The sequence below is a fragment of the Bos javanicus genome, chromosome 11 (assembly GCF_032452875.1).
Source record: "Bos javanicus breed banteng chromosome 11, ARS-OSU_banteng_1.0, whole genome shotgun sequence".
NCBI classification, from domain to species: Eukaryota; Metazoa; Chordata; class Mammalia; order Artiodactyla; family Bovidae; genus Bos; species Bos javanicus.
In genome coordinates, this window is record NC_083878.1 from 11,307,184 (window position 1) to 11,325,960 (window position 18,777).

The 18,777-nt window shown below is 50.1% G+C and overlaps 2 protein-coding genes across 3 annotated transcripts in view; both read left to right on the forward strand.

Moving 5' to 3' along the window:
* Positions 1-212: 212 nt before the first annotated feature.
* On the forward strand, positions 213-3,475 carry EGR4 (early growth response 4). Of its 2 annotated transcripts, none has more exons than XM_061431912.1 (2): positions 213-975; positions 1,374-3,475. In XM_061431912.1, exons 1-2 carry the CDS (start codon positions 840-842, stop codon positions 2,687-2,689), a joined length of 1,452 nt encoding a protein of 483 aa, XP_061287896.1. In that variant the 5' UTR covers positions 213-839; the 3' UTR covers positions 2,690-3,475. The 2 variants fall into 2 exon arrangements, with proteins under 2 accessions (XP_061287896.1, XP_061287898.1); XM_061431914.1 differs by having other exon boundaries at positions 1,377-3,475.
* Positions 3,476-9,825: 6,350 nt separating this feature from the next.
* The window catches only part of FBXO41 (F-box protein 41), a 28,087-nt gene continuing 19,135 nt past the window's right edge, over positions 9,826-18,777 (forward strand). The window contains exon 1 of the mRNA XM_061431915.1: positions 9,826-10,398. The gene's annotated coding sequence lies outside the window, so the exon portion shown is untranslated. The remainder of the gene's footprint in view (positions 10,399-18,777) is intronic.

Here is an 18,777-nt window from a genome sequence, read left to right on the forward strand (position 1 = left end):
AACAAAACTATTAAGAAAATGAAAAACACACAGACGTGAGCAAATACTGAATTACGGCAATAATCTCTACAGTTTATTGAGTGCCCCTGTGCCTAGAATTTCATATGGTCTAATCCATTGACTCTTGATAGCAAATTTATGAAGTAGATATGTGTATCTCCATTTCACAGGTGAGGAAACTGACGTTTGGGGAGATGAAACGACACAGCTAGCAGTTGACAGAGAGGATTCGAACCCAAATTACGGAATCCCTAAGGTCACGCGGTCTTTTTTAGCCGTCCTTCGGCGTCTGCCTACAGGGGAGAAGAGCACTTTCTAGACGTTCGGACCCACGCGGCGCAGCGCCCCAGCCAGATGCACCCGCGCTCCCGGCGCGCACGGGGCTCCACGCTTGGGGAGTGCGCGCGCACGCAGCGGCGCGGGCCCGGCGACGGCTGAGGCAACGACGTCACAGCCCGAGTTTTCCTTTTCGGGAGTCCCCGGCACACATCCTGTGTCCATGTTTGGGCATTTACGTCACGGCGGCAGAGCCGGGGCCTCCCGAAATGGCAGTGGCCCGGGGAGTCGGAAGCCCTGAGCCAGCGCCGCCGCTGCTATATAAGTGGGGGGGCCGCGGGTTGGGGGAGCCCGGTTGCGCTTTGGAGAGACGAGGAACTGCCACCTCCCAACGCTAGGGCGCTTCAGCTACCCCTTCCCAACCCTTTCCCAGAGGTGAGAGCCAGGAGTCCGAGCATCTAGGTCTGTGAGGTGCGGGCGCCCCGACTGTCGGCTCCCCGCCATTTGCGCGCCCCCAAGCCCAGCGGGCGAGGCCACGGGAGCCCCGCCGCCGCCGCCGAGCCATGCTCCACCTTAGCGAGTTTTCCGGCCCCGACGCGCTCCTAGTAAAGTCTACCGAGGGCTGTTGCTCTGAACCCAGTACCGACCTAACCCGGCTGCCCGCCAGGGACCCACCCGCAGCCACCGGCTATCCGGCAGGTAAGGAGCGAGGCCAGGGGTGCTCAGACGGCGGCGCACCGCGGGGACGCAAGGTGGCTGAGAACAGGGAGGGATGGGGACGCTCGAGCGGTAGGGATAGGGGCGGAAGGAGATTCGGGGTCTTGTGGTGCGCGCCCCCAGTCCCACCCACACCGGGCCTCCAGCGCCTCCGCAGGAACCTGTGCGTGTATCGAGGCGTCCTTTTGCTTTTGCACGTGTGTTTTGTGTGTGCATGTTTGTATGTATGTCTTGGGGCGTATGCCGGCTCCTGCTGGATCGGAATGTGCAAAAGGCACTTTGCGTGTGTCAGCGAGCACCGAGGGCTTCTTGGGTAGGGGCTTCGGGCTCCGAGGCTCCGGCTTTGATGTGCGCGGAGCTGATTCCTGCTCCCTCCTCAGCAGGTGATTTCTTGAGCTGGGCCTTGAGCAGCTGTGGCGCCGGGGAGTACTTAACCGACTCCTGCCTCCTGGAGGGGCCTGCGCCCACGCCTCCCCCTGGCCTCGGCTACAGTGGTAGCTTCTTCATCCAGGCAGTACCCGAACACCCGCACGATCCAGAAGCACTCTTCAACCTCATGTCGGGCATCCTAGGCCTGACACCTTTCCCCGGCGCTGAGGCGGCAGCATCCCGGTCTCCTCTGGACGCCTCTTTTCCCGCAGGCTCCGACGCCTTGCTGCCAGGTCCGCCAGACCTTTTCTCCCCGGATCCGGGCGCTGCTGCTTTCCCAGAGGCGTTCTGGGAGGCCTCGCCCTCGGCAGGCGCCCCCTCACAGTGCCTGTATGAGCCTCATCTCTCCCCACCCGACGTCAAGCCAGGCCTCCGGGCTCCTCCGGCTTCCCCTGCTCTGGACACTGCCTCCGCCTTCAAAGGTCCGTACTCTCCATGGGAGCTGCTCTCAGCCGGGGCTCCAGGGAGCTGTGGGTCACAAGGAGGCTACCAGGCCGCCCCGGAGGCCCGTTTCCCCACGATGGGGGCCAAGATTGAAGACCTGCTGTCCATCAGCTGCCCCGCGGAGCTGCCGGGTGGCCCTGCCAGCAGACTCTACACCATGGGGACCTACGATGCTTTCCCGCTGGCCCCGGGTGACTTAGGAGAAGGAGCCGAGAGCCTCCCGGGGCTCCTGACCCCTCCTAGTGGGGAGGGAGGGAGTACCGGCGAAGGCGGAGAGTTTCTAGATGGTACGCAGCCTGAGCTTTCCCCGCTGGGCCTTCGCAGCGCCACGGCGGACTTCCCGAAACCTCTGGTGGCGGACATCCCCGGGAGCAGCGCTGTGCCCGAATCTCCTGTCCCGCCGCCGGCCCCGTTCCCCCCAGCCAAGGCGCGACGCAAGGGGCGCCGGGGCGGCAAGTGCAGCGCACGCTGCTTCTGCCCTCGGCCGCATGCAAAGGCGTTTGCTTGCCCGGTGGAGAGCTGTGTGCGCAGTTTCGCGCGCTCCGACGAGCTCAACCGCCACCTGCGCATCCACACGGGCCACAAGCCCTTCCAGTGCCGCATCTGCCTCCGCAACTTCAGCCGCAGCGACCACCTTACCACACACGTGCGCACGCACACGGGCGAGAAGCCCTTTGCCTGCGACGTGTGCGGCCGCCGCTTCGCGCGCAGCGACGAGAAGAAACGGCACAGCAAGGTGCACCTCAAGCAGAAGGCGCGCGCCGAGGAGCGGCTCAAGGGCCTCGGCTTTTATTCGTTGGGCCTCTCCTTCGCAGCCCTGTGAGGGTGAAATGGGTTGTAGATTGGGGCGCCTCAATCTGGCGCGCAAGAGAAAACCTGCCCCCACTTTCCGCCCTCCTCCCCACTCCTCTGCCCACTTTTTTCCGGCACGCCCTAGGGCGAGCCTCTGGTCCAGCTTCTAGTTCCCTTGAAGCGCCCGCCGCACACACCCTGTTCAGCACCAGCTCCACGGACAGCTCCCATGGTCTAGGCGCTGTTTCTGAGTCAGCTGCGCTTTGGAGGGAAGTTCTCGGGGCCACCCCACTGAGCAGGCACTTACTTGGAACTTAAAACACTCTTTGTAACTGGCGCACGCCCCACGCCTCCTCGAAGACCCCCAGAGACAGGCTGGGGTAGCGCCGAGCTGGTCTCGCGCGGGATTTTGTACAGCAATGTCGTTTTCAGCGGCCATTGGTTGTAACGTTTTGCTTTGGGGTTATTTCCTTTTTGTTGTTAATTTTTGTAAAGCAGACGCTACTCTCAAGCAGTTGACAGAACTGTTTATTTTTGCAATTAAAATTATTGTGCTAAAAGCTTACTGAATCTGCCATCCAAGCTCCTGACCATCCCTCTCCCCTCCATGAAGATGTGTGCCAGAAAAGAAAGGAGATGTCATGCTCATGGAGTCATTACACACCTACTATCAGGCACAATGGCATGTGATAGGCATTCAATAAATATGTACTGCATTAACGAATGAATTTAATCACAGCTGACCTAAGGGTTCAAGGTGTTTCTGGAACTTGAGAGTCGTTGAGAGGCTTAGGCATTAAACATTGTGCGTATATTATCCTCCTTAGTCCTTGCAATCTTGAGTGTAGCATAAGGAAGCAAAGTATGTAACTTTCTGGGTAACCCAGACAGGGTCAAACTCAGATCTGTCTGGTTCCAAAGCCAATGCTTTTTTCCCAGCTCCAGTATGGCGGCACCTCAGCTTAAAATCACTGTTTGGAAAGGCATCTTAGCAAGAGGTGAAATAAATTTGGCAACTAGAGGGAGCTCCAGGCAGTAGCAACAGCAGCAAAAGACTGCAGTATTTCAGTGCTCCTTGTGAACGCCCAGAGTATTGGTTATAACAACCAGTGCGTTTGCATCTGTATAAGAATGACATGCTGTCAGGGCCAGAAGGGACTCAGCATTCAGCTAGACCACTGATGAGAATAGCCAAGCCCAGTAAGGACAGGATGTTTGTCAGAGGCTCACAGTCAACATTAATTGCTTTTCCCATAGCAGTCCATTTACCACCTAGTCATGCAATGACCACAGCCCCTTCTCCCTAACTCTCCTTCCAGGTGAACATCTGTGGCTTTGCTGGAGGAGAGGGGCGGGCAGAAGTGGGGAGTGGAGCTAGGAGGATGGTGAGGAAATATGATCCTCTGATGGGGAAGGTGGGTAATGGGTGAATCTTGGCCCTCCCTTTACTCCCTAAATTCCTAACCCAAAAGCTTTTACTTTTCCTGGCCATCTTGGGTAGGTGCTGGAGTATTAAAATTCTGCTGTGCACCCCATCTCTCCTCCCTGATAGCTCCTCTCTGCTATGGAAAGGATAGAGCCTGTCTGAGGACTTCTTTCTTTTCTGAACTGAGCTATTCCTGAATTAAGAGAGTCCTACAGCCCTAAGATGCCAGATCAACCCAGCTTTTGATCCTTTGGCCACTTCATTCCTTCACTAACTCAGATGTGCTCGCCCTCCATCCCCACACTCTGGTTCACAAGAGACAAAATTATCAAGTCAGTGAGTTCTACCCATTTTTCTCCCAAAGTGCTAAGTGCTTTCATGTAGTTGGGTACCTTGTATCTAATAAACCAGTCTGTGGTAAAGGATTCACTGCTCTCTCCTCTAGGAGGGGTTTCCCTAGCTTAGACAGTAAAGAATCTGCCTGCAATACAGGAGACCCAGGTTCAATCCCTGGGTCAGGAAGATCCCCCGGAGGAGGGAGTGGCTACCCACTCCAGTATTCTTGCCTGGAGAATCCCATGGACAGAGGAGCCTGGCGGGTTCGACAGAGTTGGACATGATTGAGTGACTAACAGTTCTAGGAGAGTCAGCACTTTAATAGAGTAGCCTATATAGAGCAATGTTTAGCCCTGTAGTGAGTCTCAAATGGTGGAGCATCAGGCACTGTAATAGGGAAGTGGTAGATCCATGGAGACATAAGATGATGATGACTCTCATTATCTTACTATTTAAGGGACCACACCTTTCACTTTATAGGCATAGACCACCTGACTATACTTCCCATGCAGAGTAGGGTAAGAAAGAGCATAAAGACCCCGATTTCAAGCAACTGGTTTCAAACTACACAACCTGAACAAGTAAGAAGGGCAGAAGGTGAGTGGTGTCTGACCACCCCTCCCCTGCCCCCTTCAGCAGCAGTCCATCAAGTACTGTCAGCTCCAGTGTGTCCACCTTGTCCTCACACCCACCTAGGCTCAAAGTCACTGATAAGAAAATTGCACCCCAAAGAAATGACTTAGTAGTGGTGCTTGTATCAGGGCCCAGCCTGGGTTCTAGAACTCCCAGCTAAGAAGGCCCTTCTATTTATTCCCAAGAGAAACTGCTCCATTTACTGGAACTTCCCCTAGAAATTTTGAGGGAAAAGAATGTTAGGCCAGAGATGGAAAGGATTAAGTGAAACACTCAGAAAATTGTCCCAAACCAGGACCCAAACATAATCGGGGACAAATAGCTCATTTTCCTTACTCCCTCCTATTTTTAATTTAGTCCTCAAAAATGTGGGTGTTTTCCCAGACTTAGTTATGAGACCCTCATTCCCCATTTCAACACTCTCCTTGGAGAGCACGTCAGTTCCTAGGCTTTCAGCTATCACTGCTACACAGATGACATCTAAGCCAGCCAGCCCTCATCTCTACTCCAGCTGAAGCCCATGACTCTGAATAATGAACATCTCCATATGGGGAAGTTATATGGGGATGCTCACCATCATTTCAAATACAATCTGTCTAAAACCAAATAATCCTTTTGCATACCCAGTTTATGCTAATGGAGACCACCATTTGTTTGGTTCTCAAAATCACCTAAATAACTACAATTCTGTGGGATTCATTTTTTACCTTTCTCTCCCCCACATCCAGGCTGTCAACTCAGACTTCCTGGCTCTTACTGAAGTTCAAAAGGGTCTTACACACTCTAATTCACGGTACATTGCTTCCTTTTATGTAGTGTCATTTTTAGCTTGTGAGATCATCTTAAGTGGGGATTTACCTGGTCAGTAATATTCTGTAGCCTGGGTTGAGGGCATGTTTCTTCTGAGCAGTTTTGTGCTTACTTCTGCCAGGCATTCCAGGAATATCAACTGATGAAGGGCAATCTTTATGTTAATTTCTTGGCTTGGGGTTCTTATATTATGCAGGTGTTGTGAGTTCAAACTCTAACTCAAATAGTTCCAGCTTCTCAGAGGCAACTCCCCTTTTCCACCTAGGGCCCAGGTCAGGACAGACAAGCAATACGGGAAGGTCTTCCTTCTCCATACCTCCACAGCACATCTTGTGCTCTCATCTATTGGTCTCAGCTCCCTTGTTCTGGTCCAAGTAGATTTTCTTCCCTTTCTTGCAAGGTCAGTTGGGCATTTCAGATGTCTGTTGTATCTTGTGACTCAGTCCATGCATTCTTTAGCAGGAGGGACTTGGGTTTATTCCACAATATTGCTGAAAACTGAAGCCAGAAGATACAGATTCCTCTATTAAAATATTTCCCCCATTTATTCTGTCTGTGCCTATTGCCAACACCTAAGTCCATGCCACCCGCTCCACATACACAAACACCTTGGCTATGACAATCACGTAATAATTAGAAGGATCTTACAAGAACATCCTGACTGACCCCTCATTGTACGGAGTAGGAAATTGAGGTCCCAGAAGTTGGGATTTTCTTAAGAGCACACAGATGATGAGAGACTGAAGTGGACCTTGAATCTGGGCTTTCCAGGTCCAAGACCAGTGCATTTCCATATATCCACTTGCTTCACAAGTATTACTGAGTGCCTACCATATGTTGGGCCTGTGGTTACCAATTTTTTTCCTTTCCAGTGCACCTGAAGGATTTGACACACATACACATCAATAACAAAGCCTCACTCAGATCCTGGCTCTCATCTTGGAAAGACAGGGAAGAGTAATAAGAATCTTGATGATGTGGGACATGGGGGAGAGTTTGACAAAGCAACTGAGAGTGCTGTTTCCTCCCTCTTCACCCCAACCTCTGGCCTTGTTTGAAACAAGCTTGTACTATACCAGACCACTTCCTGTGGTCCCTCTGCCTCCATTCTCTCTCCTTCCATTTCACATCGCACAGCACTACTGATGTAATAGTGTTTTATTCCAAACTGACCACAGCTTCCAGCTTCCTACAAAAAATACACTGCAGTTAAAGCCCTCCATATCTGATCCAAACTTATTGTCCATCCTCTTCCGTCTTCTCTCCCTTCGCTCTGTCCTCTCCCCTCCACCCACGTGAATCCTCCCACCAAACCCTGCAACTACTACGCTTCTTCAAGGGCAGAGACCTTGTCTGATCCACACATGCGGCCACCGTATCACTATGCCTTCTGCCCGGTACACCTTAAGTGCCTAATTATTGTGCTGATTGATTGGCCAAAAACAAAAAGGCCTGAGGCCTAAAAGGAGAAGAGGAAAAGAGAAGGGGCTGAGAAAGGAAGGAAGGTGGTTGGAGAGCATGAAACTGGGAAAGGGTCAGGAGGGAGATGGGAAGAAGCGAGACTGAGGCCCTGAGCCAAGCCCAGGGGCCCCATGAGTAGGGTATACTTCTGGCTGGTTTGTGCCTGTCCAGTTCTTCCCGAGCCCATGATTCTCTGCCTCAGCTTTGGGTCCCCAGATGTGTCTGTTATTCAGCTCTCTCTCTCCCTTTTAGTTTTTCTGGCCCACATGGAGTGGGATCCAGTTTAACATTTTTAGAACTGTGGTTCCCATAACAACCAAGCAGGAACTGTTGTCCATAAAATGTAGCCTGGGCACACATGCACATATACATACGCACGTGTGTGTACATGCACACCTGAATACACACTTATACAAGTACATGTATGCCTGCTTACATACACATGTGCATTTACTCATATACACATTCATATGTACAAACACCCCCCCGTACAATGTATACATTCACACATCCATGCACTCACTAACACACGTGCATATATGTGCATATGCACAGATATACACCTGAATGCATATGCATGTATATACACATTCACAAAAACACATGTACATACACATGCATGCCCTAAATTGCTTTTACAGATTCAGAGGAAGCACAGACTGAGAACAAACATCACTAGAACAAAAAATACATGAATATTTTTGGCAGTCTACAAAAGCAGGTGAATTTAGAGAATCTTCAATTTGGCAGCAGAAGGTTGGATGGGCTTAATACAGCCAAGGGGTGTCGGGGGGCACTATATTCAAGCACAGACCTTAGAATTTAGTGAGTTGAGTTCAGATCCTAACTGTTCCCTTTTTTGAGCTCTGAACTCCAGCTTCCCAATCTGTATGTGGGTATAATAATAATACCTACTCAGTAGGTCTGACATTTGAGTAATATATACAAAAATGATGTGTAATGCCCAGCATTTGGGTGGGCTTCCCTGGTAGCTCAGTGGTAAAGAACCCACCTGCAAAGCAGGAAACACAGGAGACTCACATTCAGTCCTTGGATTGGGAAGATCCCCTGGAGGAGGACAAGGCAACCCACTCCAGTATTCTTGCTTGGAGAATCCCATGGACATAGGTGCCTGGCAGGCCAGAGTCAGACACAACTGAAGCGACTGAGCATGCAGCATTTGGTTAATAGCTGTTATAACAAGTCGTAAGCAATTTCTTATTTGCTCAATCTAAGATTTCCTCAAGGAGGAAAGAAATTCAGGAGCTAAGGGAAGAAAAAGAAGATGTGGGGGAGGAGGGGAGTTTGAACTGACTGGCCTGGGTCCTTATTAAATTTCCCTTTCTTCAGAAACTACCTGACAGCTCTACAAATTATCCTGTTGCTGTTTAGTTGCTTCAGTGGTGTCCAACTGTTTGTGACCTCATGGACTATAGCCTGCCAGGCTCCTCTGTCCATAGGATTTCCCAGAATATTGGAAATTTGAATGGGTTTCCAGTATTCAGATTATATAAGAATGGGTTTCCCGTATTCCAGTATATAAGAATACTGGAATGGGTTGTCATTTCCTTTTCCAGGGGACCTTCCTCACCCAGGGATTGAACCTGCATCTATTGCATTGCCAACAGATTCTTTGCCACTGAGCCATCAGGGAAGCCCACAAACTATCCCTCCAGATACTAAATGCCCAATGACCCTGCCTTAGCAGAAATAGGATGGGGTCAAGGAGAGTCTCCATCAGCCTCATTTACTGGAGAATCCTGGGGCTATGCTGGATTTCTGTTCTGCTGCTGCCGGAAGACCCCTCATGGTCTTGGCCCTCAACTTTGCCCAAGACAGTTTCTTTGCCTTTGTGCAAGCACTACCCCTAGTCTGAAATGACTTATTTTTCTCATCCAAAGCTCAGTTCATCTCATCCCTGGGCTTAGTAGCCCAAACACCCTATCCGATTTTACCCACTGCAGTCCTATAAACTTCCTCCAAGCTTGGACCGTCAGATTGTTCCTGCTTCATCAGCTGGATGGGCCTCAAGTCAAGGATGGGCCCTCTAGGTGCTCAAGTTCCGTAGAGCCAGGCTTCTCCCCTAACCAAGTTTGAGATGGGAGTGGGTAGGAAGGAACCAGGGGTCTCCTGTCCCTTTCTTCCCCCTCCAGGTCCCGAATAGGATTTGTGACGGGGACATGTGCTCCTATACGGCACCCTCAGGGGCAAGATTGGGTCCCGGGACCTGGTGGAGTCTGGCCAAAGACACTCCTAGCTCCTCTGGGTCGCTGGGGATGCCCAGAGGGGATGGGCCCAGGCATCTCCTCGAAGGCTGTGACCCGACGTCGCTGAGTGCACACCCCAGGCGCGCATCCTAGGCGGCTGCGTAGGGCCGGTGGCGCAGATCTTAGTAGGGCAGCGCGCCGGCCCTCTTCCCGACCCACAGAATTCCGCACCCCAGGGTTTGCCCCGGGTGGGAGCAGGCCCAAACCGGACTGGTAGGGTTAGGGCGGAGAGGTTCGGATTAAAGGTGGGCAGCAGAAGTCACAACCGGAGGTGCCTGGGGCAGGGGGAGTGCACTGGGCGGTGCCGAGACCAAGGAAGACAGGGACCCAGGAGGAGCTCGGCCGGAGAGGCCCGGGAACCCCCAGGGCGGCGCCGCGGACCCCTCCCCCACCGAAGCCACCTTCAGCGGAAAACGTGGGGTCCCGGCGCAGCCGCTTCTGGCGGCATCTGCCGCTCCCCAGCTCGCTGGAGAGCCCGCCCCGGAGGAGGGGCCGGCTCTGCCCCACCTCCTCGCCGCCTCCCTACCCCTTCCTTTCCTTTCCTCCGGCCGCGCGCCCCCTCCTCCCTCCTCCATCCTTCCCCCACCCTGTTTGTGTGCCCCTCCCGCTGCGACTGAGTGGGAGGCTTGGCCGCCCCCGCCCCGATAGGGAGGCGGGGGCGCCAGGCGCGGCGGCCACCCGAGGCTGCGGAGGGGAGCGAGATCCGAGGCCCCGAGGCGGCCCTGCATCTGGTCCGGGCACGCGGGGGCTGCCTCTGCACCCCCAGCCGAGGGCCGCGGGGCCTGGCCTCGTCGCGGGGTGGAGGAGGTAAGGGCGAGTCGCGGGCGCGCTGCGGGACCGCTCCTGGAGAGAAGGCAGGGAGGACCCCAGCCGCTGCCTCCTCCCCTTGCTTCTCCCCTACAGCCCTCTGGAGGCCCGGGAGGCTCCCCGACCGCGGGGGATTGGAGCAGGCCAGAGGCAAAGAAGGGGTTAATGTAAGGACTTAAAATCAGAACGATTCAAGACCAGGCTTCCCATCCCCCCTTTCGCCATTCGTTCCTCAAGCCAGGTTGGGGGGCGGGGCGGGCTCCAAACCCCACTGGGACTCTGGACCTTGGAGAGCAGGGACCCGAGGGAGGGAGGAGAAAGAGCGCCCTAAAACCCCAGCCCTTTCCACCTGCTTCTGCACAGGGGTGGGGGAGGGGCTTGGTGTTGAGGCCTGGCCGGGCACCTGTGCGGGTGTCTGAGGGTGGGAGTGTTTGTGTGCACGTGTGATGGTCTAGAGGTGTGCATGCGTGTGCACGCATGTTTCCTCACATCCTAGTGCTTCTGCCTGTGACTGTGCCCACAGTGATCTGGATATGTGTGCCCCACTGCATTGCTTTGCATGTCGGTGTGTGCCACGGTGCCTGTAAGCGCTTGCCACCCTCTCCTGTGAATAGGAGAGGGGCCTGCTCTCTCCTTAGTTGAGTCTGCAATGAGGGGCCCAGGTGGTTTTCTGGGTTTGGGATCCCGGTGCTGGAGCCATGTGTGTGTGACCTTGGGAGGTGTGTGCATGCTTGCAGGAGCCTGAGAGTGAGGGGGAGCTTAGAACGGAAGAGGCAGTGTCAGAGCTACCAAGAAGCAGAGGACTGGATGCAGAGGACCCGTGGGTCTTTTCCAGGTGACAGGGACTACTCTGGGAGGGACAGATGTTGGGCCACAGCCCCAGGTGGAGACAGCCAGAGCCTCTGGCTTCTTGGGGGATTCAGGGGGCAGTCCTTTATTCTCCAGCCACAGGGACACCTCCAGTTGCCTCCCCATTCTCCCCCTCCTCCACCTGCTGGCAGATGGCTCCTGGAAGCACTGAGCTTGGAGTATCATGTCTTTGGCCTATAATGCCATCTACTAATATCCAGGTCCTCCTCATTTCTGTAATTTCCACTGCTCTGCTTTTCTGCATGTGGATTTTATAGGAAAGAGGGAGAAAGAGCTTTTGGGCCTAGAAGGCAACATAGGAGAGAGAAAAGATGCCAGGGGCTAGGTGGAGAGTTGGGGGCAAAGGGGAATGACCATCAGAACCAAACTCTTTGAAATTCCCAGTTTTACCTGATTTGAATTTAACAGAAAAAGATACAGATGGAATTTGGTGACATCCACATACTTATTTCTAGATTTAGGGGATATTTGTTCTTGGAATAATTGTAGTGGGAAAGGGGATCATGGCTGTGGAAAGGTTACTGCCATCTTTCCTTTGAAGTCTGTAGACTTTCCTATCTCTCTGGTAGCCCACCACACCCTTCATTCATTCATTAGACATAAACATATTGAGTGCTACTATGGGCCAATCTATAAATATTATAGTATTGGTATGACATGCCACTCCCAACCAGAAGGAACACAGTGTTGAAACTAAGAGTGTGGTTTTGAAGTCAGTCAGATATTGCAGGGTTCAAATCCTAGCTTGTCACTGTTTCAGTTATTCTCTGGTGTATAACAAACCTCCCCAGCATACAGCAGCTTAAAATAATACTGATTTATTATTCATGATGGTCTGCGGGCTGGCTGTGACTATGGGTTCACTTGGCTCTTCTCAGGTGCACACAGTTGAGAGACTGGCTGACAAGGTGGCTTTCCTCCTACAGTGCGTCTCTACACACGGCATCTAATCACCCAGGTCAAGCCCAAGTTTTCTACATGACAGCTGGGTCCCCAGGGGAAGTTATTCCAAGAGGATAAACTCTGAGCAACTGCTTATCAAACCTTGCTTGCATCAGGCTTGATTAATGTCCCACCAGCCAAAGTCACATAGCCAAGCTCTGAGTCAGTGTGGGAGAGGACCACGTAAGGGCAAGGATACTGGGAGGCATGGCTCATTGGGTGCCACCAAAGCAGCAGTTTGTAACAGTCACTTACTAGTCTTGGACACATGATCTGGATGCTCTGAGCCTCAATTTCCTCATCCTAAAATGATGATACTGTGTACTTGGCAGCACTGTCTTGAGCACTAAATGAAAACCATGTTATCTCAGCAGAATAATTGGTAGGTAAATGTTCACTGTTTTGATTGTTAGACTGCAAGCACTTTGACAGCATTGCTGTCTTAGTCATCTTTATATCCTCAGTGCCTGGCATGGGCCTTGTATTTGACATCTTTTTGTTGGGTGGATAAAGTAGAATGAAGCAGACAAGTCCTAAACCTTGGAGCTCTGCTAGAGCAATGGTGTCAAGAAGACACATCAAGGTCTGACCTCCCAGCGGTGACTTGCAGAGCCAGGGAAGAACATGTTACTCAAGGGGATTCTTGGGTTGATTTAAATTGTAACCAAATTCACCCATTCCATGATGATGAGTGGTGGAAATCACTTTGGTTATGTAAATCAATCTGTTCATCCTCCATTATTCATTGTGATTCCTCTAAGAATATACTAATGTCTGCTCTGTCTGTGGAAGGTGTGAGGATGAGTCAGTTGTATTGCCCCGCCCTCCAAATGTAAGTGAAGAATAGGATCAGCTGTGCGAACAAGTCCATGACCATCCAGTATTCGATGTTACCATGTGTTCACACCCGTTACCATGTGTGAAGAGCTATGGTGAGGAGTGATTCATGTTTTGATGTGACTTGAGCTGGAGGAGTGGGTAGAAGGCTTCATGGAAAGAGGAGCATCTGAGCTGGGCCTGCAGAATTCACCAGTTAGTGGAAGGAGTCCTGGAAAGAGGGACCAGCATGAGCCAAGACGCAAGCATATAACATCACATGGCACTTCTCAGTGAAGCTAAGCCCCATAGGGCTCACTAAGCATAAGCTGGGGCTGACAAGCCGAGTGGTGGTCAGATTCCAGCCAGCTTTGAGGGCAGGCAAGGCAGGGTAGACTTTACCTCTCAGAAGATGGCCTGCCTTCAGACATGTCTTTACTAGAAGAAGAATCACATGACTGCATCTCTTCTTGAGAAACCATGAAAATTCAAAGCTGGAGGGGTTAGAGACTCCAGTTAGAAGTGGTATCAGCATCCAGATGCGGGGGATAGGAGATCTGGGGCCTTGGCTAAAGGAAGAGCAACAAATAGAGGCAAATATTTAGAAGATAGTATTGACAAAAATCAGCAACTGATGAGATCTGAGGGGGACACTTAAGAATTCAGGGATGCATTGGGGTTGCACACAGGGTAGTGAGTAGACAGTGAGCATGTTGGCCAAGATGGGAAACAGGAGGAAGAAGCAGGTTTCAGGGTGAGTACTGTGCTATGAGTTCACTATTAGCCATATTAAGCACTCAGCTGCCTACACTAAAATATCATCCATTTCGTCCTCTCTGCTTTGCTGCTTCTTAGAAGCAGTTTAAAAAAAAAAGAATTGCTATAAATTACAGGTCTGAGGCATGTATAACTCCAGGCTAGCGGAAGTGATGGTATAGATTAAAATTAGGTTATCTCTAAGAAGCATTTAAGTATGTTCAGGTGTTTTTCGTCTTCAGTATAGTCTGTCATTCTCCCATGCAGCCTCCTCCCCTTCACAGCTGGGCTTTCTGCATCCACTCACTGTCTACCACATCCTCACCTCACCCCCTCCTTAACCCACAGCAGCCAGGCTCAGCAGAGTGGCCCTCTCTGAAGTCCTCAGGGGACCTTTCCCACCTCTGCTCTGACCTGAGTTGTCAACTCCTGTTGTTTACAGTCTTCTGGAAGGCAATGGCACCCCACTCCAGTGCTCTTGCCTGGAAAATCCCATGGACGGAGGGGCCTGGTGGGCTGCAGTCCATGGGGTCACTAGGAGTCGGACACGACTGAGCGACTTCACTTTCACTTTTCACTTTCCTGCATTGGAGATGGCAATGGCAACCCACTCCAGTGTTCTTGCCTGGAGAGTCCCAGGGACGGGGGAGCTGGTGGGCTGCCGTCTATGGGGTCGAACAGAGTCGGACTCGACTGAAGCGACTTAGCAGCAGCGGCAGCAGCAGCAGATGTTAGAAGGCAACGACACCCCACTCCAGCACTATTGCCTGGAAAATCCCATGGGCGGAGGAGCCTGGTGGGCTGCAGTCCATGGGGTCGCTGAGGGTCGGACATGACTGAGTGACTTCACTTTTGCTTTTCACTTTCATGCATTGGAGAAGGAAATGGCAACCCACTCCAGTGTTCTTGCCTGGAGAATCCCAGGGACGGGGAGAGCCTGGTGGGCTGCCATCTATGGGGTCCCACAGAGTCAGACACGACTGAAGTGACTTAGCAGCAGCAGTACTCCTTCCATCCATGACATCCTCTCCCTGCTAAGGTTTCCTGCCAGAATTCCCATTTCTGCTGTTGGTTCTTAGGAACTTCTCAGCTCTTCTGCCTCCTCTGCCTCTCTGAGGATCCACCTTTTCCTCTCTGCTGTCCTCTCTCTAACCCTCTCCCTGGTCCTGTTCATCCACTTTTGTTTTTAAGCTTAAATTGCCAAAACTATATTTTCAGCTCCATATTGAAAACTATGTATCAAATATTTCTAAGGTCCACTGGAACCTCAAACTCATGGAATCTATAACTGAACTCACTGTCTCCCCCATGAACCGGCCCGGACTCATTTTCCCTCTTTACTGAGCCTCATTCCCATCTACGTAGATCCTCAAACCCCAAACCTGAGCCTGACCCTTGACTCCCGCCTTTCATACCCACCACAGTCACTCTGTCACCAAGCCTTCTAAATTGCTCCCAGATCCAGCCTTCTCACAATCTACACTTCTCCTGCCTTGGCTAACAGTTTCTGTGTTGTGTTCCTAGAGCCTTCTTCTTCCTGACCCTGGCCCTCTGTAGGCCGTTCTCTCAACTACATCTAGTTAAGCCTTTGCCTTCCCTTTGGGCTTCCCAGCTGGCTCAGTGGTAAAGAATCTGCCTGCCAGTGGAGGAGATGCTGGAGACACAGTTTCAATCCCTGGGTCGGGAGGATCCCCTGGAGGAGGAAATGGCAACCCACTCCAGTATTCTTGCCTGGAAAATCCCACAGACAGAAGAGAGACTAGGAGGCTACAGTCCATGGGATCGCAGAGTTGGGCACAACTGAGCATGCTCACACGCCTTTCCTTTATTCCATTAACACTTCCTGAGCACTTAGTGGGCACTGTTGTTCAGTGCTGGGAAAATAGCAGGGATCGAGAAAGATAATGTCTCTACTCTCGTGGAGCTTACATTTTCCTCCCAGGGGTTCCCCAACCCCCAAACTCCTCAAGCTTAGTGTAGAGGAACTTCTACTTCTTCTGTGCCGGTCTCCTACATAGCCTTTATCTCATGACTGCACCGTCCAGTGCCTTAGTCTGTCCCAGATTACAGGCTACTTGAAGGCAAGGATTGGATCTTGTAGGTTTCTTTTTCTTTTTTTTTTTTGGATCTTGTAGGTTTGTGGGTCCTCAACATGCCCAGCATAGCACCTGGTGTGGTTCATGGTAGGTACTCAGTAAATGAATGTTGAATTAATTCATGTTGGAATGGTGTTTAGGAGAGAATTCTAGGTTAGAGATAAAGATTTATACGAGTATTAGTTAAGACTTTTGATTGCAAGTGACAGAAATCTAACCCAACCCAAATTATTTTAAGCAAAAAAGGATATGTACTAATGCATATAACTGGAAAAAAAGAGGGATGAGTGGGTCTTGGGCATAACTGTACACAGGTTCTCAAAAATGGGTGAGGACTCTAACTCTGGACTCGACTTCCCTCTGAGTGTTGCCACATTTTTTCCCCACCATACATGAGTTTTATTCTTGTTATAGGTGGAAGTTGCACAGGGCCATAGACAGCTTCATCATCCTTAGCATGTGATCCCAGAGAGAATTTAGTCTTTCATATAAGACTAAAGGAGATCTCTTTAGTCTTTCATATAAATTCCCAGAGAAGGGTTCAGGGGCTCAGCCTGAGGAATCATCATGACCAAGATCAGGTACTATGACTGGTCAGGTCTGGGACCACCCTACTAGGACTGGCAGCCCTGTCAGAACTGCAGCATGGGGTAGGAAGGGGAACCTCACCCAAAAGAAGATGAGATGTTGCTATTAACAGAAGATGAAGAAGACTTGCCAAGCAGATAAAAATAATAATGTTCACTGCAGGAACTGTCAGTGACCACGTGGTAGTGGAAGCCATGAAAATGCAAGATTATCAGTGTTTCTGGCAGAGTCGACGTGTGAAAATGTGACAGTGGGCAAGAGCCAAAGAAGACACATTTTGAGATGGTTGGTCTTCTTTGAGGAGATGAAACACACACTGGAAAGCCATTAAAAAAAAATGCTAATACCACTGATTGAGTCTTCTACTCAAAGAGAACCTTGCACTGGACTTAAAAGTAGACTTGAGATAGACATTTGAGATGGGGGAAGGAGATAACAGGTCCTGAGGATGGTGAAGAGACGGGACCAGGCTGAAAAAGGAGGCAGGTCTTAGGTCTGCAGAGGTTGCTGGTTTGGGGAGACTAGAACACAAAGGAATATGTCCAGGGGATCACAGTATAGGATTGTGGTAGAATTTGAATGGACCACATTTCTGTTTTGCTCTTCTCTCCCCTCCTCCCTCCATCATCTTGCTTGTGTTTAGGCAAAGCTTCATGTTTATGCTGAGGAGGTGGGTAAAATCTAGGCAGAAATATTTCTAAGAATGATTTTTAGTCATTTCTCAGCTCCAGGAGATGGAGGGAAACTGTGGGGTGGGCGGGCCTCAGGTGAGGACCATGGATTCCAGATTCCTGTTCTTCCTCTAGCTTGCACCTCCACACTCAGGCCTGTGCCCCGAGGATTACCCTGATCTTCAAGAAGCCTGGCTAGCAAGGTGCTGTGTAGGTCAGATTCCCCCACAGGAAGGGCCAGCACTTAGCTGGGACAGACAGGCAAACACAGGTGCTCAGACACTGGACTGAACGGGTGTGAAGAATAACCCTGTTCCTGAACAGTTATGTGTGTGTGTGAACCACATTCTCCTTATAATATATCCCTGATCACTTTGCCAACTTCTGCAGTTTTATCTATAACCATTAGTCTAGTCAGGTTTTTAAAATTTCTTCCTGAGTCAATTTTGATCATTTTTATTTTCCTAGAAAAGTATTCAGTTAATCCAGATTTTCATAAATTTGGGCCAGGAGTTGTACCTGGTAGCATTTCAGTAATTAAAAAAAATCTCCTCTGTGTCAGCGTTTATATCCTTTTTTTTGCTATAGCACTTGTTTCCCTTCCTTTTCTCTGGGAATAGATTTGCCAGAGGAATATTTACTTTGTTGGTTTTTTCAGAGAACCATCTTTTGGATTACCTCTCAAGGCTACTTTTTTGAGTTTTAATAGACCTAAAAAGACAATAATATTGTGATAATAAGTGACTAACATTTAGTTTTTAAAAGAAGTTTTAAGTTGTTTTATACATACTAAGGTACTTTTAGATGAACTAATACAATAACTTGTATTTGCTCAAAATTATCCAGTGGTGGAGATGGAGGAGGTGTGAAGTCAGAGAACAGTGTACAGATGAACAAAACTGGCCATGAGCTGATAATTTCTGAAGCTACATGATGAGTACATCAGAGTTATCATCATAGTCTCTTTATTTTGGGATACGTGTGAAAATGTCCATAACAAAAAGTTTTTTAATCCCTGTCTCACTATGCATATCAAGAATTTCTAGATGGATGAAAACTCCTTTGTATGAAAGGAAACCACAGATCCTGAAGTATTTGAATGCTACCAGTCATTGTGTTGATAGTATTATGGTTGTTTGTTTAAAGCCCTTAATTTTAAAAACGTTCTGGACTTAAAAAGACCAGGGGCTTCCCTGGTGCCTCAGATGGTAAAGAATCTGCCTGCAATGCAGGAGACCCAGCTTTGATTCCTGGGTCAGGAAGATCCCCTGGAGAAGGGAATGGCTATCCACAAAAGATTCTTGCCTGGAGAATTCCATGGACAGAGGAGCGTGGCAGGCTATAGTCCATGGGGTTGCAAAGAGTCGGACATGACTGAGCAACTGAAAAAAAAGGGAGACCACAAATTACCAAAAGAAAACATAATATAATCCTTGGGTAGGGATGGACTTCCTAAGAATGACAACAAAATGAGAAATCCTAAAGATTTTACTGATGCAACTTTAAAGCTTTAGCATGTCAATAAAGATTATAAACAAAAGTAAAAGCCAATCAACACATGAGAAAAATATTTGCAGTACATAAATGACAAAAGATCAATATTATAAAAAGCCTTTGCAAATCAATAAGCAAAGATGAAA